The 27,592-nt window shown below is 42.6% G+C and overlaps 1 protein-coding gene across 1 annotated transcript in view; it reads left to right on the forward strand.

Moving 5' to 3' along the window:
* Nucleotides 1-18,929, forward strand: part of LOC135564949 (transmembrane protein 235-like) — a 32,061-nt gene extending 13,132 nt beyond the window's left edge. The window contains exon 4 of the mRNA XM_065011030.1: nt 17,780-18,929. Coding sequence (XP_064867102.1) covers nt 17,780-18,012 — 233 coding nt within the window. The 3' untranslated portion in view covers nt 18,013-18,929. The remainder of the gene's footprint in view (nt 1-17,779) is intronic.
* The last annotated feature ends 8,663 nt before the right edge of the window (nt 18,930-27,592 follow it).

Here is a 27,592-nt window from a genome sequence, read left to right on the forward strand (position 1 = left end):
ACCTCATACACACACAGACTCCTGTACTCACACACATGCGTACGCCCATACTCATAAACACACGCACATACACACACACTCACAGACACACACACTCACAGACACACACACTCACAGACACACACACACACACAGACAAGGCTGCTGTCCCATGTACTGCTACACGGTTGATTAATATACTGGATCCTCAACAGAGCTCACTGTAATATATCTGTTGCTGTAGATATCATTATTCATATATATTTTTGGTGTATATACTCATAGATTACGTTTGGATTAACAATAGTGTTATTTGGGTTGTTAACTAGATTAGTCCTAACATTCATAATTTAACTAGATCCGTTCTAACATTCATAATTTAACTAGTTTAGTCCTAACATTCATGATTTAACTAGTTTAGTCCTAACATTCATGATTTAACTAGTTTAGTCCTAACATTCATGATTTAACTAGTTTAGTCCTAACATTCATGATTTAACTAGTTTAGTTCTAACATTCATGATTTAACTAGTTTAGTCCTAACATTCATGATTTAACTAGTTTAGTCCTAACATTCATGATTTAACTAGTTTAGTCCTAACATTCATGATTTAACTAGTTTAGTCCTAACATTCATAATTTAACTAGATCCGTTCTAACATTCATAATTTAACTAGATTACTCCTAAAATTCATGATCTAACTAGTTTAGTCCTAACATTCATGATTTAACTAGATTACTCCTAAAATTCATGATCTAACTAGTTTAGTCCTAACATTTATAAATTAACTAGATTAGTCCTAACATTCATAATTTAAACCTCTTGAACCTCTGGGGGCAGTATTTCATTTTTGGATAAAAAACGTTCCCGTTTTAAACAAGATATTTTGTCACGAAAAGATGCTCGACTATGCATATAATTGACAGCTTTGGAGAGAAAACACTCTGACGTTTCCAAAACTGCAAAGATATTATCTGTGAGTGCCACAGAACTGATGCTACAGGCGAAACCAAGATGAAACTTCAAACAGGAAATTAGCAAAATTTTTGAGGCGCTGTTTTCCATTGTCTCCTTATATGGCTGTGAATGCGCCCTGAATGAGCCTACACGCTCTGCCGTTCCCCCAAGGTGTCTGCAGCATTGTGACGTGTTTGTAGGCATATCATTGGAAGATTGGCCATAAGAGACTACATTTACCAGGTGTCCGCCCGGTGTCCTTTGTCGAAATTGGTGCGCAATCTCCAGCTGCAACCATTCTTCCATGTGATTGTGAGGAGAGAGGAGACTTCCACGAACGATATATCATCGAAGAGATATGTGAAAAACACCTTGAGGATTGATTCTAAACAACATTTACCATGTTTCAGTCGATATTATGGAGTTAATTTGGAAAAAAGTTCGGCGTTTTGATGACTGAATTTTCGTTTTTTTTTGGTAACCAAACGTGACGCACAAAATGGAGCGATTTCTCCTAAACAAATAATCTTTCAGGAAAAACTGAACATTTGCTATCTAACTGAGAGTCTCCTCATTGAAAACATCCAAAGTTATTCAAAGGTAAATGATTTTATTTGAATGCTTTTCTGGTTTTTGTGAAAATGTTGCCTGCTGAATGCTAACGCTAAATGCTATGCTAGCTGTCAATACTGTTACACAAATGCTTGTTTTGCTATGGTTGAGAAGCATATTTTCAGTGTTGTTAACAAAAGGCTAAGCTTGAGAGCTAGCATATTTATTTCATTTCATTTGCGATTTTCATGAATAGTTAACGTTGCGTTATGGTAATGGACTTGAGGCTGTAGTCACGATCCCGGATCCGGGCTGGCTCGACGCAAGACGTCCTAGATTAGTCCTAACATTCATGATTTAACTAGTGTAGTCCTAACATTCATAATTTCTTGTTCCCAGTGTTTTATTATTATTTGTGTACTTGTTTTTTTTTGTTCCTCTGTTAGGAGCCAGTAACACAAGGATTTCATTACAACCACTATAACATCTGATGAAGTGTGTACTACACCAATTGATTTGATCCTAGAATATAACATTAGATAGGCCTACATTGGTGTCACAAACATAACGATGCTGACTGTTGTCAATCCAAAATCCAATGAATGACACCATACCTTGCCAAGGCATATAAGATCAGCGCCAACTCACCATCAGTACGACCAAGAATATGTTTTCCGCGACGCGGATCCGGTGTTCTGCCTTACAAACAGGACAACGGAATGGATCGCATGCAGCGACCCAAGGAAACGACTCCGAAAAAGAGGGAAACGAGGCGGTGTTCTGGTCAGACTCCGAAAAAGGGCACATCGCGCACCACTCCCCAGCATTCTTCTTGCCAATGTCCAGTCTCTTGACAACAAGGTTGACGAAATCCGAGCAAGGGTAGCATTCCAGAGGGACATCAGAGACTGCAACGTTCTCTGCTTCACAGAAACATGGCTTACTGGGAAGACGCTATCCGATGCGGTGCAGCCAACGGGTTTCTCCACGCATCGCGCCGACAGAAACAAACATCTTTCTGGTAAGAAGAGTGGCGGGGGCGTATGCCTCATGACTAACGAGACATGGTGTGATGAAGGAAACAAACAGGAACTCAAATCCTTCTGTTCACCTGATTTAGAATTCCTCACAATCAAATGTAGACCGCATTATCTTCCAAGAGAATTCTCCTCGATTATAATCACAGCCGTATATATCCCCCAAGCAGACACATCGATGGCTCTGAACGAACTTTATTTAACTCTTTGCAAACTGGAAACCATTTATCCGGAGGCTGCATTCATTGTAGCTGGGGATTTTAACAAAGCTAATCTGAAAACAAGACTCCCTAAATTTTACCAGCATATCGATAGCGCAACCAGGGGTGGTAAAACCTTGGATCATTGTTACTCTAACTTCCGCGACGCATATAAAGCCCTGCCCCGCCCCCCTTTCGGAAAAGCTGACCACGACTCCATTTTGCTGATCCCTGCCTACAGGCAGAAACTAAAACAAGAGGCTCCCACGCTGAGGTCTGTCCAACGCTGGTCAGACCAAGCTGACTCCACACTCCAAGACTGCTTCCATCACGTGGACTGGGACATGTTTCGTATTGCGTCAGATGGAAATACTGACGAATACGCTGATTCGGGGTGCGAGTTCATTAGAACGTGCGTCGAAGATGTCGTTCCCATAGCAACGATAAAAACATTCCCAAACCAGAAACCGTGCAGTGATGGCAGCATTCGCGTGAAACTGAAAGCGCGAACCACTGCTTTTAATCAGGGCAAGGTGTCTGGTAATATGTCCGAATATAAACAATGCAGCTATTCCCTCCGCAAGGCTATTAAACAAGCTAAGCGTCAGTACAGAGACAAAGTGGAATCTCAATTCAATGGCTCAGACACAAGAGGCATGTGGCAGGGTCTACAGTCAATCACGGACTACAAGAAGAAACCCAGCCCAGTCACGGACCAGGATGTCTTGCTCCCAGGCAGACTAAATAACTTTTTTGCCCGCTTTGAGGACAATACAGTGCCACTGACACGGCCTGCAACGAAAACATGCGGTCTCTCCTTCACTGCAGCCGAGGTGAGTAAGACATTTAAACGTGTTAACCCTCGCAAGGCTGCAGGCCCAGACGGCATCCCCAGCCGCGCCCTCAGAGCATGCGCAGACCAGCTGGCCGGTGTGTTTACGGACATATTCAATCAATCCCTATACCAGTCTGCTGTTCCCACATGCTTCAAGAGGGCCACCATTGTTCCTGTTCCCAAGAAAGCTAAGGTAACTGAGCTAAACGACTACCGCCCGTAGCACTCACTTCCGTCATCATGAAGTGCTTTGAGAGACTAGTCAAGGACCATATCACCTCCACCCTACCTGACACCCTAGACCCACTCCAATTTGCTTACCGCCCAAATAGGTCCACAGACGATGCAATCTCAACCACACTGCACACTGCCCTAACCCACCTGGACAAGAGGAATACCTATGTGAGAATGCTGTTCATCGACTACAGCTCGGCATTCAACACCATAGTACCCTCCAAGCTCGTCATCAAGCTCGAGACCCTGGGTCTCGACCCCGCCCTGTGCAACTGGGTACTGGACTTCCTGACGGGCCGCCCCAGGTGGTGAGGGTAGGCAACAACATCTCCTCCCCGCTGATCCTCAACACGGGGCCCCACAAGGGTGCATTCTGAGCCCTCTCCTGTACTCCCTGTTCACCCACGACTGCGTGGCCATGCACGCCTCCAACTCAATCATCAAGTTTGCGGACGACACAACAGTGGTAGGCTTGATTACCAACAACGATGAGACGGCCTACAGGGAGGAGGTGAGGGCCCTCGGAGTGTGGTGTCAGGAAAATAACCTCACACTCAACGTCAACAAAACTAAGGAGATGATTGTGGACTTCAGGAAACAGCAAAGGGAACACCCCCCTATCCACATCGATGGATCAGTAGTGGAGAGGGTAGCAAGTTTTAAGTTCCTCGGCATACACATCACAGACAAACTGAATTGGTCCACTCACACTGACAGCGTCGTGAAGAAGGCGCAGCAGCGCCTCTTCAACCTCAGGAGGCTGAAGAAATTCGGCTTGTCACCAAAAGCACTCACAAACTTCTACAGATGCACAATCGAGAGCATCCTGGCGGGCTGTATCACCGCCTGGTACGGCAACTGCTCCGCCCTCAACCGTAAGGCTCTCCAGAGGGTAGTGAGGTCTGCACAACGCATCACCGGGGCAAACTACCTGCCCTCCAGGACACCTACACCACCCGATGTTACAGGAAGGCCATAAAGATCATCAAGGACATCAACCACCCGAACCACTGCCTGTTCACCCCGCTATCATCCAGAAGGCGAGGTCAGTACAGGTGCATCAAAGCTGGGACCGAGAGACTGAAAAACAGCTTCTATCTCAAGGCCATCAGACTGTTAAACAGCCACCACTAACATTGAGTGGCTGCTGCCAACACACTGTCATTGACACTGACCCAACTCCAGCCACTTTAATAATGGGAATTGATGGGAAATGATGTAAATATATCACTAGCCACTTTAAACAATGCTACCTTATATAATGTTACTTACCCTACATTATTCATCTCATATGCATACGTATATACTGTACTCTAGATCATCGACTGCATTCTTATGTCACTAGCCACTTTAACTATGCCACTTTGTTTACTTTGTCTACATACTCATCTCATATGTATATACTGTACTCGATACCATCTACTGTATGCTGCTCTGTACCATCACTCATTCATATATCCTTATGTACATATTCCTTATCCCCTTACACTGTGTATAAGACAGTAGTTTTGGAATTGTTAGTTAGATTACTTGTTGGTTATCACTGCATTGTCGGAACTAGAAGCACAAGCATTTCGCTACACTCGCATTAACATCTGCTAACCATGTGTATGTGACAAATAACATTTGATTTGATTTGATTAGATTTTTTTGTCCTGCTTAATTCAATGGTATCAACAAGCTAAATTAGAAGGGCTTATTCTATCTACAGGATCCATATTCAAACTACTGAGATAGTTTGAACTACTGACATAGTTTGAACTACTGAGAAGGTTTGAACTACAGACAGTTTGAACTACTGACAGTTTGAACTACTGAGATAGTTTGAACTGCTGAGATAGTTTGAACTGCTGACATAGTTTGAACTACTGAGAAGTTTGAACTACTGACAGTTTGAACTACTGACAGTTTGAACTGCTGAGATAGTTTGAACTACTGAGATAGTTTGAACTACTGACAGTTTGAACTACTGAGATAGTTTGAACTGCTGAGATAGTTTGAACTGCTGACATAGTTTGAACTACTGAGATAGTTTGAACTGCTAACATAGTTTGAACTGCTGACATAGTTTGAACTGCTGAGATAGTTTGAACTACTGACAGTTTGAACTACTGAGATAGTTTGAACTACTGACATAGTTTGAACTACTGAGATAGTTTGAACTACTGACATAGTTTGAACTACTGAGATAGTTTGAACTACTGACATAGTTTGAACTACTGAGTTTGAACTAGTTTGAACTACTGAGATAGTTTGAACTACTGACATAGTTTGGGCTAGCAGGTTCATAAAAATGCTGCAAGCAAAGACACACATGCTCATGGACAATGTCACACACCCACTCTACAGCAGGGTATGAAGCACAGGAGCAGCTTCAGTAGCAGGTTCATCCTGCCCAGAAGCTCCACAGGGAGGTTTAGACGATCATTCTTACCCACAGCCATGAGGCTTTTCAATGATTAACTGATTTACGACGTCTTCTTCTTATAAATGTTGTTGTTTCTTGTTTCCCCAGAGGAGGATAAACAACAGCATTTCGTAACTCCTTGAATTGGATTGTGTCTTTTATTGCTACTAAGGTGCAGGTGCCTTCATATCTGTCTTAATGTGTGTTTTTGATCATATGTTTGTCATTGTTATGTATTGATGATGTTGACTGATAAAACAATTTCCCAAGTACGGATCAATAAAGCACTACTCTACTCTCACAACTGAGCGAGTTTGGTCTGACAACTGAGGGAGTTTGATCTGACAAGTGAGGGAGTTTGATCTGACAAGTGAGGGAGTTTGATCTGTCAAGTGAGGGAGTTTGGTCTGACAAGTGAGGGAGTTTGGTCTGACAACTGAAGGAGAGGGAGTTTGATCTGACAAGTGAGGAAGTTTGGTCTGACAAGTGAGGGAGTTTGGTCTGACAAGTGATGGAGTTTGGTCTGACAACTGAGGGAGAGGGAGTTTGGTCTGACAAGTGAGGGAGTTTGGTCTGACAAGTGAGGGAGTTTGGTCTGACAAGTGAGGGAGTTTGATCTGACAAGTGAGGGAGTTTGATCTGACAAGTGAGGGAGTTTGGTCTGACAACTGAGGGAGTTTGGTCAGACAACTAAGGCAGTTTGGTCTGAACAACTGAGGTATAACAACTGAGGGAGTTTGGTTTGACTACTGAGGGAGTTTGGTCTAACAACTGAGGGAGTTTGGTCAGACAACTGACAATGTCCTAATATAGATGCCATGTATGGGCTGGATGTTTATGTCTTCTACGTGGTAGGAGGTATAGCTAGCTCTATTCAGTCAGATCTACTTTAGCATTAAGACAAATCCCATGGAGCCTTGTTTACAAGTTCGAACACTGGAATGTGAGATGTAATCTACACCTCAGTTAGGATGAGAAAAATCCTCATTATTTCGTTGATTTGAACATTACTTCTATACAGCCTTCACTTTCACCTTCTGAGCTTTTAATGTGAATGGAGTGGGTGTGGCTTCAATTATTTCAAGAGCAGCTGATCACGGATTTGACAGCTCCAATGCAGTTCTATCTCCGACACCACTCTATAAGGAACATAGACCATTGACAAATGTCCCTCACCTCACTCTGAGGAACAGTTTCCTTGAGAAGTCTGGCAGGTTGCATGATTATTGCTGGAGGCTAGCTTGTCCAGAGTTCAGCTGGAGAGCAGCCTGCTGGAGGAAACCAGTCAACACAACATCCATCACATCATTTATAAGATTAGCTGAATGCCACAAACCTAAAGGAATATCATTTCATCCTGGTTCAAGTGGAAAATCCCACTTGTGGATGAAGCATGCAAACTAAAAAGGAAGATGTTTACTCTGGGATGATAAGAACAGTTGAAATCCTCCTCCTTATATTGGGTTGATCATTTCCTCTAAAGCACCCATTCCAAATACAGCCTTATAAAATGGAATCTAAATCTGTGTATCTAGGTAACTTTTGGATCACACCTGGACATTATTACAGGTAGCTAAGAGTACGGCTGTTAATAGGACACCCCTGAAAAGCCCTACCAGCCTACCATTAAATGGAGGTAAGGAGCTGCTTAATGGGATGAAAGGAAGGCTGCATCACCACCAACACAGTAGCTAATGGCTCTGCCTAAGTAACAGAGTTTGAAATGTGGTGGTTGGAGCCATCCATTTGGTATCCTCTGGGTGGCTCAAACCGTTGGAACGAATCAAGGGGAAGTGGTACTCGCTATGAAAGCAATGTGACATCTGTAACACCTGCACTGGGCCTATTTTAAGGCTGTCCTTATGGAGAAGGTGAATGAAGGGTATCCATGCAAAAGGAAATAGATTAAATAGGTTTAATTGAGCTTGAGGACCGAGCTTTCTGAAAATTCCTACATTTGGCTTTAGAGTGGGAAGTAATGACAAGCTAGAGAAAGGCAAGGTCCGAATATAATATTTAATATATTAATATAATAATATAACAATATATGCCATTTAGCAGACGCTTTTATCCAAAGCGACTTACAGTCATGCGTGGAGACATTTTACGTACAGTATGGTAAATGTGTCCCAATTTGAAGCAGGTACTGTATTCCAAGACTATAAAACACAGAGGCTGTTCACTCATAGTGTACCTCTCTCCTTCTGTTTGTTCCTCTGGGATTCAGTAGCTGTTTTTATTTTTTATCAATAAAACAATTGTAATCCTCTTTGAAACCATTAACAACATTCCACAACATTCCACCGAAATATAATCTACAGAGGCACTTCCTTTGACACATTAGTCTTCATTTGCAGGCATAACGTGTTGTTCTGGTCCATGCAGGAGTCTACCTGCAGGGAAAACTGGTTGCCCATTGTGGATATACATGTGGATTTGTTTTTCAGTGTACATCAATCAACATTTGTTTTCCTGCTTGTGGCCCTGGTGTGGAGAGGCTGTTCAGTATGAGCACCACGTACTGTAGTCATCGCCGTCCTGTTTACCGTAGTAATAGCCCTACCATCTCCCGAGCCCACACCTGTTTACCGTAGTAATAGCCATACCATCTCCTGAGCCCACACCTGTTTACCGTAGTAATAGCCCTACCATCTCCTGAGCCCACACCTGTTTACCGTAGTAATAGCCCTACCATCTCCCGAGCCCACACATGTTTACCGTAGTAATAGCCCTACCATCTCCCGAGCCCACACCTGTTTACCGTAGTAATAGCCCTACCATCTCCTGAGCCCACACCTGTTTACCGTAGTAATAGCCCTACCATCTCCTGAGCCCACACCTGTTTACCGTAGTAATAGCCCTACCATCTCCCGAGCCCACACCTGTTTACCGTAGTAATAGCCCTACCATCTCCCGCGCCCACACCTGTTTACCGTAGTAATAGCCCTACCATCTCCTGAGCCCACACCTGTTTACCGTAGTAATAGCCCTACCATCTCCTGAGCCCACACCTGTTTACCGTAGTAATAGCCCTACCATCTCCCGAGCCCACACCTGTTTACCGTAGTAATAGCCCTACCATCTCCTGAGCCCACACCTGTTTACCGTAGTAATAGCCCTACCATCTCCTGAGCCCACACCTGTTTACCGTAGTAATAGCCCTACCATCTCCTGAGCCCACACCTGTTTACCGTAGTAATAGCCCTACCATCTCCTGAGCCCACACCTGTTTACCGTAGTAATAGCCCTACCATCTCCTGAGCCCACACCTGTTTACCGTCGTAATAGCCCTACCATCTCCTGAGCCCACACCTGTTTACCGTAGTAATAGCCCTACCATCTCCTGAGCCCACACCTGTTTACCGTAGTAATAGCCCTACCATCTCCCGAGCCCACACCTGTTTACCGTAGTAATAGCCCTACCATCTCCCGAGCCCACACCTGTTTACCGTAGTAATAGCCCTACCATCTCCTGAGCCCACACCTGTTTACCGTAGTAATAGCCCTACCATCTCCCGAGCCCACACCTGTTTACCGTAGTAATAGCCCTACCATCTCCTGAGCCCACACCTGTTTACCATAGTAATAGCCCTACCATCTCCTGAGCCCACACCTGTTTACCGTAGTAATAGCCCTACCATCTCCCGAGCCCACACCTGTTTACCGTAGTAATAGCCCTACCATCTCCTGAGCCCACACCTGTTTACCGTAGTAATAGCCCTACCATCTCCTGAGCCCACACCTGTTTACCGTAGTAATAGCCCTACCATCTCCTGAGCCCACACCTGTTTACCGTAGTAATAGCCCTACCATCTCCTGAGCCCACACCTGTTTACCGTAGTAATAGCCCTACCATCTCCTGAGCCCACACCTGTTTACCGTAGTAATAGCCCTACCATCTCCCGAGCCCACACCTGTGCTCACATTGGACTTTACTCAAATTCTCATTATGTCAGTCTCTCAACAGACCCTAAAACAGTCTGGCTCAGTGGGAAGCTAGGGTGGATATTAGAACAGAGGACACTGGACATTAGAACTGTTCTAGAGCCAGATATGTTTTAGAGTCAGTTCTAGAGCTGGATCTATTCTAGTCAGATCTGTTCTAGAGTCAGTTCCAGAGCCAGATCTGTTCTAGAGCCAGATGTGTTTTAGTCAGTTCTAGAGCTGGATCTATTCTAGTCAGATCTGTTCTAGAGTCAGTTCTAGAGCTAGATCTGTTCTAGAGCCAGATATGTTTTAGAGTCAGTTCTAGAGCTTGATCTATTCTAGTCAGATCTGTTCTAGATTCAGTTCTAGAGCTAGATCTGTTCTAGAGTCAGATCTGTCTCTGTTATAATATCCACACTAGCTTCCCACTTAGTATTCATAGTTCATGAACTATGACGCAGTGTATTGGGCATCCATTGTAAGTGTTGTGCTAGTATTGACATGAGAACATCACCCTCAGGACATGGAGTTGTTGTTTTTCTCAGTCACAAATGATTATTACCATAGGGCCTGGTCATTGGCTAACATGCCCAAACACACACATTACAAGACATTGTTTCCAATCAATCAGATCTTTCGTCTTGTATGGTTTTTGTGTCTGTCCAGTCTCTCATGGGAATGTTTGTGACAAACACCTTTGAGGGTTGCTACAAATACTCTTACCCACAATAAAACGTTGTCTAAAACCCACAAACACTCTTACCCACAATGAAATGTTGTCTAAAACCCACAAACACTCCTACCCACAAAGAAATTGTATTCAACAGGGAGCACTGAGAGCAATGTCAGCTATGATCTTTCTGCGTTATCAGGGTAACACACAGGCTTATGTTTCAGCGTTATCAGGGTAACACACAGGCTTATGTTTCTGCGTTATCAGGGTAACACACAGGCGTATGTTTCAGCGTTATCAGTGTAACACACAGGCTTATGTTTCAGCGTTATCAGGGTAACACACAGGCGTATGTTTCAGCGTTATCAGGGTAACACACAGGCTTATGTTTCTGAGTTATCAGGGTAACACACAGCCTTATGTTTCTGCGTTATCAGGGTAACACACAGGCTTATGTTTCTGCGTTATCAGGGTAACACACAGGCTTATGTTTCTGCGTTATCAGGGTAACACACAGGCTTATGTTTCAGCGTTATCAGGGTAACACACAGGCTTATGTTTCTGCGTTATCAGTGTAACACACAGGAATATGTTTCAGCGTTATCAGTGTAACACACAGGCTTATGTTTCTGCGTTATCAGGGTAACACACTGTAACTCGGCCACATGAATATTCACTATCTTTTTGGTAAGCAACTCCAGTGTAGATTTGGCCTTGTGTTTTAGGTTATTGTTCTGCTGAAAGGTGAATTAATCTCCCAGTATCTGGTGGAAAGCAGACTGAACCAAGTTTTCCTCTAGGATTTTGCCTGCACTTAGCTCCATTCTGTTTCTTTTTATCCTGAAAAACTCCCCAGTCCTAAGAAATTACAAGCATACCCATAACATGATGCAACCATCACTATGCTTTAAAATATGGAGAGTGGTACTCAGTAATGTGTTATATTGGATTGTCCCAAACATAGCACTTTGCATTCAGGACAAAAAGGTAATTGCTTGGCCACATTTTTTTGCAGCATTTACTTTATTGCCTTGTTGCAAACAGGATACATTTTTTGGAATATATTTATTCTGTACATGCTTCCATCTTTTCGCTCTGTCAATTAGGTTAGTATTGTGAAGTACCTACAATGTTGTTGATGCATTCTCAGTTTTCTCCTATCACAGCCATTAAACTATGCAACTGTTTTAACGTCACCATTGGCCTCATGGTGAAATCCCTGAGCGGTTTCCTTCCTCTCTGGCAACTGAGTTAGGATTGAAGCCTGTATCTTTGTAGTGATTGAGTGCATTTTTTCACCATCCAGTGTATTTTAAAAAATCCATCTACCAATACGTGTCCTTATTTGCTTGGGATTGGAAATCTCTGTGGTCTTTGTAGTTGAATCTGTGTTTGAAATTCATGTTAAACACTATTATTGCACACAGAGTCCATGTAATTTATTATGTGACTTCTAAAGAACATTTTTACATTTTTACTTCAGAACGTATTTAGGCTTGCCATAACAAAAGGGGTTTAGTACTTATTGACTCAATACATTTAAGCTTTTCATTTTTAATGAATTGGTAAACATGTAGAAAAACATATTTCCATTTTGAAATGATGGGGTATTGTGTGTAGGCCAGTGAGCAAAAATCTCAATGTAATCCATTTTAAATTCAGGCTGCAACACAACAACATTTGGAAACAGTAGAAGGGTGTAAATACTTTCTGAAGGCTCTGTAAATATAAATTTAACATGACCCCCCAGGACAGTGAGGACACTTCACTTTTTAATGACTTTCCCAGAATGAAAGAAAAAGAAACACTCGGATGTCTGCAATGACCCTTGAGGTTTATTACGGATAAACAGACAGGCTAACATGTATTAGGGACACACAGGCAAGCTCATGTTTCTGTGTGTCAGACTTCTCCCTCAGGACCATGACATCCTCTTGTGACTGACAAGTATATTTATTTGCATCATTGTATTTCAGACCAATGTTTTTCATAATCGGAAGAGTTTTGAATCTTGAGAATTGTCATGACCAAATCTAAGGAGGCTACATAACCTAAGTATGCTTCAATAAGATTCATGTTGCAACAACATATTTTAGTTTTGTACAGAGGAAGTTTTCCATCTAAATGTATAATCTCTTCCAAGGCCACATTAGTAACAAACGCACGTCTACTGCTACCTTGTTAGCAGAACATCAGTGTAATTGGCCCTAATTCACTCTCAAAGGCGCTGCTTGAATTAATTAATGTTAATCATATTTACAAATTAGGTACAGCCTCCACCCCTTGTATTTAAAGGGGGAATCCAGGATTGGTTGTTTGGGTAAAGCTCTCAGGGACGGGGCTGGAGAAATGTAACCCCTGTCACATTCATAGAGAGAGCTATGGATGTAATGACTGACCATCCATGAGCTCAAACGTCTAGTTAGAACCATGTTTAGAGGCTATATAGTGGTTGTTTACGTTTACACTATTTACAAACAATGGAGTAAAACAAGCTCATATTTTGGGTTCTGATGGGGTACGACAGTTAAACTAACCTCAGAATCAGAATCACCTTAATTCGTCAGGCACATTTAGATTCACATGCTCAGAATTGTACTTGGTGATATGGTGCTGCTAGGGATAACATTTAGAGAAAGACAGTTTACACAAAGTTTACATATATTATATTCAAGTAGGTTAAATAAAAATAAAAGGTAGAGTGAACATAGACTTTAAGAGAGCAATGAGGCTTCTGTAAGTTATTCAATGTCTATACAGTCTATCAGAAATACAAAAACGTTTTTGTTCCCATGTTGTATTTGAATGTATTTTGTATGTGTATTATAATTCAACTACTGTTTGCACTGTAACTGTGGGAAAAAACTATACAAATAGTTTTGAAAAAGAAAAAAGTCCAAATCACGGATTGCCCCTTTAACACCTTGTGACGTGTTCAGGTGATGATCTGTTGTAAAGTGAGACGTTTTCAGAAAACACCTCCCTCTGCTTGATTATTCAGCTCATAGTCCAGGTAATTAGGGCTCTGAGCTGAGCGTGAAATTAGATCAAGTCTGGAATTTAGATGGGTATTTAAAAAGCCAGGCTATTCTAATAAGGGGCACAGATGTTTGTAAATGGACAATCATTATAGCTTTTTGTATCCCTTGAATGTCTGTTCTTTGTTGGTGTGTAAATGCCACACAGTTCAAAGATGTAAATATAATGATCTATCATTATTGCTGTTTGTGAATTCATTTCACGTACTATGCAATAGATCTTTTTTGTCTGTGTGTTAAAGTCATTATGACATTGGACTAGTTGTTTCATGTATTGCATTTACAGCTGCACCATCGAGAGCATCCTGACCGGTTGCATCACCGCCTGGTATGGCAACTTCTTGGCATTACAGAGGGTAGTGCTTACGGCCCAGTACAACACTGGGTTCAAGCTTCCTGCCATCCAGGACCTCTATAATAGACGGTGTCAGAGGAAGGCCCAAAAAATTGTCTGAGACTCCAGTCACCCAAGTCATAGACTGTTCTCTCTGCTACCACACAGCAAGCAGTACCAGAGCGCCAAGTCTAGGACCAAAAGGCTCCTTAACAGCTTCTACCCACAGCCATAAGACTGCTGAATAATTAATAAAATAGCCACCGGACTATTTACATTGACACCCCCCCCTCCATTTCTTTTGTACACTGCTGCTACTCGCTGTTTATTATGTATGTATAGTCACTTCACCCCTACCTACATGTACAAATGACCTCTAACCTGTACCCCCGCACTATGACTCAGTACCGGTACCCCCTATATATACCCTCGTTATTGTTACTTTTTATAATTTTTTACTTTAGTATATTTGGTAAATATTTTCTTAACTCTTCTTGAACTGCACTGTTGGTTAAGGGCTTGTAAGGAAGCATTTCACAGTGTTAGGTTCTTATTTTCCAGAGTAAATAACTCACAGACACTAGAGAAGCTTTAACCAAGTTTTAATTATTCCCAAAGGTTCTGTACAGCTGTATTCAGTCAACCCAACACTTCTCCCATCCAGATATATATATATCCCACTTAAGACCCTCCTCCTTCTCTCCAATCCTTATAATTTACGGTTTAACATTAAATGAGTAACAAGATCCCAAACCCTTATTACTCCCTTCAGGTGACCTGTCCTTACCTCCTGACCTCAACCCCTCCTTCACCTAATCCACAGATGTCCATCTGTCTCCCCTGTATCAACACATCGCTGTCCTCACCTCCTGACCTCAACCCCTCCTTCACCTAATCCACAGATGTCTATCTGTCTCCCCTGTATCAACACATCGCTGTCCTCACCTCCTGACCTCAACCCCTCCTTCACCTAATCCACAGATGTCCATCTGTCTCCCCTGTATCAACACATCGCTGTCCTCACCTCCTGACCTCAACCCCTCCTTCACCTAATCCACAGATGTCCATCTGTCTCCCCTGTATCAACACATCGCTGTCCTCACCTCCTGACCTCAACCCCTCCTTCACCTAATCCACAGATGTCCATCTGTCTCCCCAGTATCAACACATCGCTGTCCTCACCTCCTGACCTCAACCCCTCCTTCGCCTAATCCACAGATGTCCATCTGTCTCCCCTGTATCAACACGGTGCTCTGCTCCCGTCCCCCAACACATGTCAACACATTCCACAGCTATCTGTCTTTCTCTATCATTTATTTTATATCTTAATGTTCAAAATGTCGAATCCAACAGCGGTAAGGTCTACACTTGTTGTATTCGGCGCATGTGACAAATAAAGTTTGATTTGATTTGAACTAAAGATAAAATACATGATGAGGATGTAAACAAACTGTGTACCAGAAGGCACCCTATTCCCTACATAGTACACTACTTTTGAACAGAGGTATATTGGCCCATGTCAAAAAGTAGTGCACTATGTAGGGAATAGGGTGCCATGTGGGACACTGACCGAGAGATTGAGAGGACGTTGAGATGTTCGCAAACATTTTCCTCATAACTAGATTATAATAATGTTGACACAGCGTGAAAAGCCCATCTAGCTGGGATTACATCATCTCCATCAGATCGTTATACTGTAACTTAATGCATCAATGATGTATTATTCCTCACGGGGTTTAGTTAAAAACTGATTAGGTAAATAGGTTGAATTCCATGGATAGTAGTAGTGTGTTTCTGTGGACAACAAGCTGGAACAAGATAGCTCTATGATGATACTACTGACCTCGGTGGTCTCCATGGGAAAATGAGAGGAAACAGCGAACAAAGCCTGCGGTTGTTATATTGCCTGTTGGTCTTTTGTTTATGAGAAAACAACTATACTGTGGGTATACTGTGGACTTGAGTGTTGAGATGTCTGAGATATTAGCTCAGTGGTCGAGATGGTCTCATGAATCATTTATTTTTGCCCTCATAGCTATAACAGGTCTTATACTGTAGAAACAGATGGGGATTTGTAACCTCACTCCCCAGCTTGAAGTGCCTCTAGCCACACTGCTGAATTTATAGCTATTCACTAGTGTAGTTGGCTAAGACGTGATCAAGGAGGGTGGTCAGGTGTGTTTGTTAGACAGTGGTCCAGGGTTCTAGTCTCGGGGTGAGTTGGCTAAGACGTGATCAAGGAGGGTGGTCAGGTGTGTTTGTGAGGCAGTGGTCCAGGGTTCTAGTCTCGGGGTGAGTTGGCTAAGACGTGATCAAGGAGGGTGGTCAGGTGTGTTTGTGAGGCAGTGGTCCAGGGTTCTAGTCTCGGGGTGAGTTGGCTAAGACGTGATCAAGGAGGGTGGTCAGGTGTGTTTGTGAGGCAGTGGTCCAGGGTTCTAGTCTCGGGGTGAGTTGGCTAAGACGTGATCAAGGAGGGTGGTCAGGTGTGTTTGTGAGGCAGTGGTCCAGGGTTCTAGTCTCGGGGTGAGTTGGCTAAGACGTGATCAAGGAGGGTGGTCAGGTGTGTTTGTGAGGCAGTGGTCCAGGGTTCTAGTCTCGGGGTGAGTTGGCTAAGACGTTATCAAGGAGGGTGGTCAGGTGTGTTTGTGAGGCAGTGGTCCAGGGTTCTAGTCTCGGGGTGAGTTGGCTAAGACGTGATCAAGGAGGGTGGTCAGGTGTGTTTGTGAGGCAGTGGTCCAGGGTTCTAGTCTCGGGGTGAGTTGGCTAAGACGTGATCAAGGAGGGCGGTCAGGTGTGTTTGTGAGGCAGTGGTCCAGGGTTCTAGTCTCGGGGTGAGTTGGCTAAGAAGTTATCAAGGAGGGTGGTCAGGTGTGTTTGTGAGGCAGTGGTCCAGGGTTCTAGTCTCGGGGTGAGTTAGCTAAGACGTGATAAAGGAGGGTGGTCAGGTGTGTTTGTGAGGCAGTTGTCCAGGGTTCTAGTCTTGGGGTGAGCTTGTTAGGGATGAAGTGGTTAAGCTAAGCAAGCACAGTGATGTCTGTCACACTTACTATGACTGTGGCATGTGTTTTTCTTGCCAACCTTAGTTGAATGCACTGACCAGAAGGTCAGAATACTGATAATTACAACTCTGAGGTCAAGACCCAATAGATAACCTTGTACATTGTGTTGCATGACAGCTGTGTGCTAATACCTCTAGCGGATCTCAAATGTATTTTCCCACAATCCTCTCACCTCACCTCCTCTTGAAACCCATTGGAAGAGATGGTCCGAGGGGAGGGACCTCAGATCTTCTCCAATGCTTTTTTATGGATCCAACAGAATCATGATAAATTATAAATAGATATCAATGCTGGACACTCCCAAGAGTCAATCTATAATTAGAACAATGAAGGAAATACTTGATCTCTCACTGTATTTGAGTAACTTGGATTCAATCCAATGCACGTTCCAGAACAGCAAACTAGACTATGGTAAATACTGCAGATGATGGCAAGAACGTAAAGTAACTTTAAAAAGTGTATTGTCAGCTGTCTAGTGTGCTGCTCCATAATGTGCCTTTGATTGAATCCCGGCCAAACTTTGACTATCTGTCTGTATCCATCCAGGTCTCTTCACCCTCTCCGGGTTGAGCGTTTACGTCAGCTACTGCCAACGGGCTCGGGAACTGTTGGAACCTGAGATTCTGGCCAGCGTCCATGTGTCCTATGGCTGGTCGTTGGGTATGGCCTGTCTCTCCTTCAGCCTGGAGGTGACCGCAGGCCTGCTGCTGATGCTGGCTGCACGTAAGGCCCATCTCATGGGACGTGACCATGGAGTCACCATTATCGCCATGGCCTGAAGAGGGAAAGAGAACGGACTGAAACTGGAAGGGACTTCTGGAAGGGTCCATTCAGAATCAGTCATTTTCATTCTCTGTTGCCAAACATTTTAAAACGTTTTCTGTTGCGTGCCCTAATGAACACGACCCCTGACTGTGACCACTGATCAAACTCCCCAGTTCATTGCAACTCCAAAGGACTGACTTGTATGTTACATGTTCTAGCTTTCTCCTCTGAACTACTGGTCCATATTAGGACAGTCTCAGGGGCAAAATAACTTGGCTCCACAATTCATCCCTCTCTGGACACATGGTCTCATTATTGGGGGCAGCAGTTCTATTTTGCTAATTGAAAGAAATTTGCAAGGATCCAATCATACACAAGGACACACAAAAATACACTCTTTCTGGCAATATTACATAGCAATTCACTAGATTTGAATGCTACAAAGGAGCAATGCTTTCGCATCCTCAATGGCTGGAGGGCAACAGTAGTTAATAAGGCTTTGATTACTTAGCTCCTCTATTTCCTCTTTGGTTTACTCAGGGTTCACAGCCCAGAAGCTACTTTCAGCACACTCCATACATTGTCACAATCTACTAATTTATTAATGTTGTGGCTCTTTGCTAATCAATGAGTTGTTGTGAGATGAAGAAAGACACAACATTAATCACTATGACATTATTGCTGTAGGGAAGTTTGGTTTTGGTTTCTCAGTCCACTTGTCTCTGTAATTGTGTATCATAATGATAATAGGCATTGTAGAATTTAATTTGGAAAAAAGGAAATGATCCAAGTTTCAAAATGCTTTAAGCTAATAATTGTCTAGTAGACAGATGCCTGCCTTGTACTTGCATCATGGCAGTCTTGTGTGTGTTTGTGTTATGTTCCAACTCCTTTCAAACCTTGCTACAGTAACATTAAATCATACGGACTATGAGGGCTAACAAAGGAAATTGGTTTGTTGTGTATGCTGCAGCACATCCTAATGACCCTAACATACGCAACTCCTCACACTCACAATGTAGAACAATGATCATTAGTCTGAAATACTGTCTCAGTGGGCTATTTTAGTCCCACACACAGTAGCTGCCCTCACTAACAAGTTCCCCTTGGGGTTTCCACCTGCAATTAGTGCCAAAGGTCAATTGCATACCAGTAGTAACAAAGGACCCAAAAAAGGTTCATAAACCCAACTAATCTGCAGAGAGAGATCAGCTACTGTATGTACCAGAAACACAAACCTTCCTACAGAGAGAGATCAGCTACTGTACTTACCAGAAACACAAACCTTCCTACAGAGAGAGATCAGCTACTGTATGTACCAGAAACACAAACCTTCCTACAGAGAGAGATCAGCTACTGTATGTACCAGAAACACAACCCTTCCTACAGAGAGAGATCAGCTACTGTATGTACCAGAAACACAACCCTTCCTAAAGAGAGAGATCAGCTACTGTATGTACCAGAAACACAACCCTTCCTAAAGAGAGAGATCAGCTACTGTATGTACCAGAAACACAACCCTTCCTAAAGAGAGAGATCAGCTACTGTATGTACCAGAAACACAAACCTTCCTACAGAGAGATCAGCTACTGTATGTACCAGAAACACAACCCTTCCTAAACAGAGAGATCAGCTACTGTATGTACCAGAAACACAAACCTTCCTAAACAGAGAGATCAGCTACTGTATGTACCAGAAACACAACCCTTCCTAAAGAGAGATCAGCTACTGTATGTACCAGAAACACAAACCTTCCTAAAGAGAGATCAGCTACTGTATGTACCAGAAACACAAACCTTCCTACAGAGAGATCAGCTACTGTATGTACCAGAAACACAACCCTTCCTAAACAGAGAGATCAGCTACTGTATGTACCAGAAACACAACCCTTCCTAAACAGAGAGATCAGCTACTGTATGTACCAGAAACACAAACCTTCCTAAACAGAGAGATCAGCTACTGTATGTACCAGAAACACAACCCTTCCTAAACAGAGAGATCAGCTACTGTATGTACCAGAAACACAAACCTTCCTAAACAGAGATCAGCTACTGTATGTACCAGAAACACAAACCTTCCTAAACAGAGAGATCAGCTACTGTATGTACCAGAAACACAAACCCTTCCTAAACAGAGAGATCAGCTACTGTATGTACCAGAAACACAAACCTTCCTAAACAGAGAGATCAGCTACTGTATGTACCAGAAACACAAACCTTCCTACAGAGAGATCAGCTTGTATGTACCAGAAACACAAACCTTCCTACAGAGAGATCAGCTACTGTATGTACCAGAAACACAAACCTTCCTAAACAGAGAGATCAGCTACTGTATGTACCAGAAACACAAACCTTCCTACAGAGAGAGATCAGCTACTGTATGTACCAGAAACACAAACCTTCCTAAACAGAGAGATCAGCTACTGTATGTACCAGAAACACAAACCTTCCTAAACAGAGAGATCAGCTACTGTATGTACCAGAAACACAACCCTTCCTACAGAGAGAGATCAGCTACTGTATGTACCAGAAACACAAACCTTCCTAAACAGAGAGATCAGCTACTGTATGTACCAGAAACACAACCCTTCCTACAGAGAGATCAGCTACTGTATGTACCAGAAACACAAACCCTTCCTAAACAGAGAGATCAGCTACTGTATGTACCAGAAACACAACCCTTCCTAAACAGAGAGATCAGCTACTGTATGTACCAGAAACACAAACCTTCCTAAACAGAGAGATCAGCTACTGTATGTACCAGAAACACAAACCTTCCTACAGAGAGAGATCAGCTACTGTATGTACCAGAAACACAAACCTTCCTACAGAGATATCAGCTACTGTATGTACCAGAAACACAAACCTTCCTACAGAGAGATCAGCTACTGTATGTACCAGAAACACAAACCTTCCTACAGAGAGATCAGCTACTGTATGTACCAGAAACACAAACCTTCCTAAACAGAGAGATCAGCTACTGTATGTACCAGAAACACAAACCTTCCTAAACAGAGATCAGCTACTGTATGTACCAGAAACACAACCCTTCCTAAACAGAGAGATCAGCTACTGTATGTACCAGAAACACAACCCTTCCTAAACAGAGAGATCAGCTACTGTATGTACCAGAAACACAACCCTTCCTAAACAGAGAGATCAGCTACTGTATGTACCAGAAACACAAACCTTCCTAAACAGAGAGATCAGCTACTGTATGTACCAGAAACACAAACCTTCCTAAACAGAGAGATCAGCTACTGTATGTACCAGAAACACAACCCTTCCTAAAGAGAGATCAGCTACTGTATGTACCAGAAACACAACCCTTCCTAAACAGAGAGATCAGCTACTGTATGTACCAGAAACACAAACCTTCCTAAAGAGAGAGATCAGCTACTGTATGTACCAGAAACACAAACCTTCCTAAACAGAGAGATCAGCTACTGTATGTACCAGAAACACAACCCTTCCTAAAGAGAGAGATCAGCTACTGTATGTACCAGAAACACAACCCTTCCTAAACAGAGAGATCAGCTACTGTATGTACCAGAAACACAAACCTTCCTAAACAGAGAGATCAGCTACTGTATGTACCAGAAACACAAACCTTCCTAAACAGAGAGATCAGCTACTGTATGTACCAGAAACACAAACCTTCCTAAACAGAGAGATCAGCTACTGTATGTACCAGAAACACAAACCTTCCTAAACAGAGAGATCAGCTACTGTACGTACCAGAAACACAAACCTTCCTACAGAGAGATCAGCTACTGTATGTACCAGAAACACAAACCTTCCTAAACAGAGAGATCAGCTACTGTATGTACCAGAAACACAAACCTTCCTAAAGAGAGAGATCAGCTACTGTATGTACCAGAAACACAAACCTTCCTACAGAGATATCAGCTACTGTATGTACCAGAAACACAAACCTTCCTACAGAGAGAGATCAGCTACTGTATGTACCAGAAACACAAACCTTCCTAAACAGAGAGATCAGCTACTGTATGTACCAGAAACACAAACCTTCCTACAGAGAGAGATCAGCTACTGTATGTACCAGAAACACAAACCTTCCTAAACAGAGAGATCAGCTACTGTATGTACCAGAAACACAAACCTTCCTAAACAGAGAGATCAGCTACTGTATGTACCAGAAACACAACCCTTCCTACACAGAGAGATCAGCTACTGTATGTACCAGAAACACAAACCTTCCTAAACAGAGAGATCAGCTACTGTACGTACCAGAAACACAACCCTTCCTACAGAGAGATCAGCTACTGTATGTACCAGAAACACAAACCCTTCCTAAACAGAGAGATCAGCTACTGTATGTACCAGAAACACAACCCTTCCTACACAGAGAGATCAGCTACTGTATGTACCAGAAACACAAACCTTCCTAAACAGAGAGATCAGCTACTGTATGTACCAGAAACACAAACCTTCCTAAACAGAGAGATCAGCTACTGTATGTACCAGAAACACAAACCTTCCTACAGAGATATCAGCTACTGTATGTACCAGAAACACAAACCTTCCTACAGAGAGAGATCAGCTACTGTATGTACCAGAAACACAAACCTTCTTAAACAGAGAGATCAGCTACTGTATGTACCAGAAACACAAACCTTCCTAAACAGAGAGATCAGCTACTGTATGTACCAGAAACACAAACCTTCCTAAACAGAGAGATCAGCTACTGTATGTACCAGAAACACAACCCTTCCTAAAGAGAGAGATCAGCTACTGTATGTACCAGAAACACAAACCTTCCTAAACAGAGAGATCAGCTACTGTATGTACCAGAAACACAACCCTTCCTAAAGAGAGAGATCAGCTACTGTATGTACCAGAAACACAACCCTTCCTAAACAGAGATCAGCTACTGTATGTACCAGAAACACAAACCTTCCTAAACAGAGAGATCAGCTACTGTATGTACCAGAAACACAACCCTTCCTAAAGAGAGAGATCAGCTACTGTATGTACCAGAAACACAACCCTTCCTAAACAGAGAGATCAGCTACTGTATGTACCAGAAACACAACCCTTCCTAAAGAGAGAGATCAGCTACTGTATGTACCAGAAACACAACCCTTCCTAAACAGAGAGATCAGCTACTGTATGTACCAGAAACACAACCCTTCCTAAACAGAGAGATCAGCTACTGTATGTACCAGAAACACAAACCTTCCTAAACAGAGAGATCAGCTACTGTATGTACCATAAACACAACCCTTCCTACACAGAGAGATCAGCTACTGTATGTACCAGAAACACAAACCTTCCTAAACAGAGAGATCAGCTACTGTACGTACCAGAAACACAAACCCTTCCTACAGAGAGATCAGCTACTGTATGTACCAGAAACACAAACCCTTCCTAAACAGAGATCAGCTACTGTATGTACCATAAACACAACCCTTCCTACAGAGAGATCAGCTACTGTATGTACCAGAAACACAAACCTTCCTACAGAGATATCAGCTACTGTATGTACCAGAAACACAAACCTTCCTACAGAGAGATCAGCTACTGTATGTACCAGAAACACAAACCTTCCTAAACAGATAGATCAGCTACTGTATGTACCAGAAACACAAACCTTCCTACAGAGAGAGATCAGCTACTGTATGTACCAGAAACACAACCCTTCCTAAACAGAGATCAGCTACTGTATGTACCAGAAACACAAACCTTCCTAAACAGAGAGATCAGCTACTGTATGTACCATAAACACAACCCTTCCTACACAGAGAGATCAGCTACTGTATGTACCAGAAACACAAACCTTCCTAAACAGAGAGATCAGCTACTGTACGTACCAGAAACAATAACCCTTCCTACAGAGAGATCAGCTACTGTATGTACCAGAAACACAAACCCTTCCTAAACAGAGAGATCAGCTACTGTATGTACCATAAACACAACCCTTCCTACACAGAGAGATCAGCACAAACCTTCCTAAACAGAGAGATCAGCTACTGTACCAGAAACACAAACCTTCCTAAACAGAGAGATCAGCTACTGTATGTACCAGAAACACAAACCTTCCTACAGAGATATCAGCTACTGTATGTACCAGAAACACAAACCTTCCTACAGAGAGATCAGCTACTGTATGGACCAGAAACACAAACCTTCTTACTGAGAGATCAGCTACTGTATGTACCAGAAACACAAACCTTCCTAAACAGAGAGATCAGCTACTGTATGTACCAGAAACACAAACCTTCCTAAACAGAGAGATCAGCTACTGTATGTACCAGAAACACAACCCTTCCTAAAGAGAGAGATCAGCTACTGTATGTACCAGAAACACAACCCTTCCTAAACAGAGAGATCAGCTACTGTATGTACCAGAAACACAACCCTTCCTAAAGAGAGATCAGCTACTGTATGTACCATAAACACAACCCTTCCTAAACAGAGAGATCAGCTACTGTATGTACCAGAAACACAAACCTTCCTAAACAGAGAGATCAGCTACTGTATGTACCAGAAACACAACCCTTCCTAAAGAGAGAGATCAGCTACTGTATGTACCAGAAACACAACCCTTCCTAAACAGAGAGATCAGCTACTGTATGTACCAGAAACACAACCCTTCCTAAAGAGAGAGATCAGCTACTGTATGTACCAGAAACACAACCCTTCCTAAACAGAGAGATCAGCTACTGTATGTACCAGAAACACAAACCTTCCTAAACAGAGAGATCAGCTACTGTATGTACCATAAACACAACCCTTCCTAAACAGAGAGATCAGCTACTGTATGTACCAGAAACACAACCCTTCCTAAACAGAGAGATCAGCTACTGTATGTACCAGAAACACAAACCTTCCTAAACAGAGAGATCAGCTACTGTATGTACCAGAAACACAACCCTTCCTACACAGAGAGATCAGCTACTGTATGTACCAGAAACACAAACCTTCCTAAACAGAGAGATCAGCTACTGTATGTACCAGAAACAATAACCCTTCCTACAGAGAGATCAGCTACTGTATGTACCAGAAACACAAACCTTCCTAAACAGAGAGATCAGCTACTGTATGTACCAGAAACACAACCCTTCCTAACAGCTACTGTATGTACCAGAAACACAAACCTTCCTACAGAGATATCAGCTACTGTATGTACCAGAAACACAAACCTTCCTACAGAGAGAGATCAGCTACTGTATGTACCAGAAACACAAACCTTCCTAAACAGATAGATCAGCTACTGTATGTACCAGAAACACAAACCTTCCTACAGAGAGAGATCAGCTACTGTATGTACCAGAAACACAAACCTTCCTAAACAGAGAGATCAGCTACTGTATGTACCAGAAACACAAACCTTCCTAAACAGAGAGATCAGCTACTGTATGTACCAGAAACACAAACCTTCCTAAACAGAGAGATCAGCTACTGTACGTACCAGAAACAAAACCCTTCCTACAGAGAGATCAGCTACTGTATGTACCAGAAACACAAACCTTCCTAAACAGAGAGATCAGCTACTGTATGTACCATAAACACAACCCTTCCTACACAGAGAGATCAGCTACTGTATGTACCAGAAACACAAACCTTCCTAAACAGAGAGATCAGCTACTGTATGTACCAGAAACACAAACCTTCCTACAGAGAGAGATCAGCTACTGTATGTACCAGAAACACAAACCTTCCTACAGAGATATCAGCTACTGTATGTACCAGAAACACAAACCTTCCTACAGAGAGATCAGCTACTGTATGTACCAGAAACACAAACCTTCCTACAGAGAGATCAGCTACTGTATGTACCAGAAACACAAACCTTCCTAAACAGAGAGATCAGCTACTGTATGTACCAGAAACACAAACCTTCCTAAACAGAGATCAGCTACTGTATGTACCAGAAACACAACCCTTCCTAAAGAGAGAGATCAGCTACTGTATGTACCAGAAACACAAACCTTCCTACAGAGAGAGATCAGCTACTGTATGTACCAGAAACACAACCCTTCCTAAAGAGAGAGATCAGCTACTGTATGTACCAGAAACACAAACCTTCCTAAACAGAGAGATCAGCTACTGTATGTACCAGAAACACAAACCTTCCTAAACAGAGAGATCAGCTACTGTATGTACCAGAAACACAAACCTTCCTAAACAGAGAGATCAGCTACTGTATGTACCAGAAACACAAACCTTCCTAAACAGAGAGATCAGCTACTGTATGTACCAGAAACACAAACCTTCCTAAACAGAGAGATCAGCTACTGTATGTACCAGAAACACAACCCTTCCTAAAGAGAGAGATCAGCTACTGTATGTACCAGAAACACAACCCTTCCTAAACAGAGAGATCAGCTACTGTATGTACCAGAAACACAACCCTTCCTAAAGAGAGAGATCAGCTACTGTATGTACCAGAAACACAACCCTTCCTAAACAGAGAGATCAGCTACTGTATGTACCAGAAACACAACCCTTCCTAAACAGAGAGATCAGCTACTGTATGTACCAGAAACACAAACCTTCCTAAACAGAGAGATCAGCTACTGTATGTACCATAAACACAACCCTTCCTACACAGAGAGATCAGCTACTGTATGTACCAGAAACACAAACCTTCCTAAACAGAGAGATCAGCTACTGTACGTACCAGAAACAATAACCCTTCCTACAGAGAGATCAGCTACTGTATGTACCAGAAACACAAACCCTTCCTAAACAGAGAGATCAGCTACTGTATGTACCATAAACACAACCCTTCCTACTCAGAGAGATCAGCTACTGTATGTACCAGAAACACAAACCTTCCTACAGAGATATCAGCTACTGTATGTACCAGAAACACAAACCTTCCTACAGAGAGATCAGCTACTGTATGTACCAGAAACACAAACCTTCCTAAACAGAGAGATCAGCTACTGTATGTACCAGAAACACAAACCTTCCTACAGAGAGAGATCAGCTACTGTATGTACCAGAAACACAACCCTTCCTAAACAGAGAGATCAGCTACTGTATGTACCAGAAACACAAACCTTCCTAAACAGAGAGATCAGCTACTGTATGTACCATAAACACAACCCTTCCTACACAGAGAGATCAGCTACTGTATGTACCAGAAACACAAACCTTCCTAAACAGAGAGATCAGCTACTGTACGTACCAGAAACAATAACCCTTCCTACAGAGAGATCAGCTACTGTATGTACCAGAAACACAAACCCTTCCTAAACAGAGAGATCAGCTACTGTATGTACCATAAACACAACCCTTCCTACACAGAGAGATCAGCTACTGTATGTACCAGAAACACAAACCTTCCTAAACAGAGAGATCAGCTACTGTACGTACCAGAAACACAAACCTTCCTACAGAGAGAGATCAGCTACTGTATGTACCAGAAACACAAACCTTCCTACAGAGATATCAGCTACTGTATGTACCAGAAACACAAACCTTCCTACAGAGAGATCAGCTACTGTATGGACCAGAAACACAAACCTTCCTACAGAGAGATCAGCTACTGTATGTACCAGAAACACAAACCTTCCTAAACAGAGAGATCAGCTACTGTATGTACCAGAAACACAAACCTTCC

Source organism: Oncorhynchus nerka, linkage group LG26 (assembly GCF_034236695.1).
Source record: "Oncorhynchus nerka isolate Pitt River linkage group LG26, Oner_Uvic_2.0, whole genome shotgun sequence".
Classification (NCBI taxonomy): Eukaryota; Metazoa; Chordata; class Actinopteri; order Salmoniformes; family Salmonidae; genus Oncorhynchus; species Oncorhynchus nerka.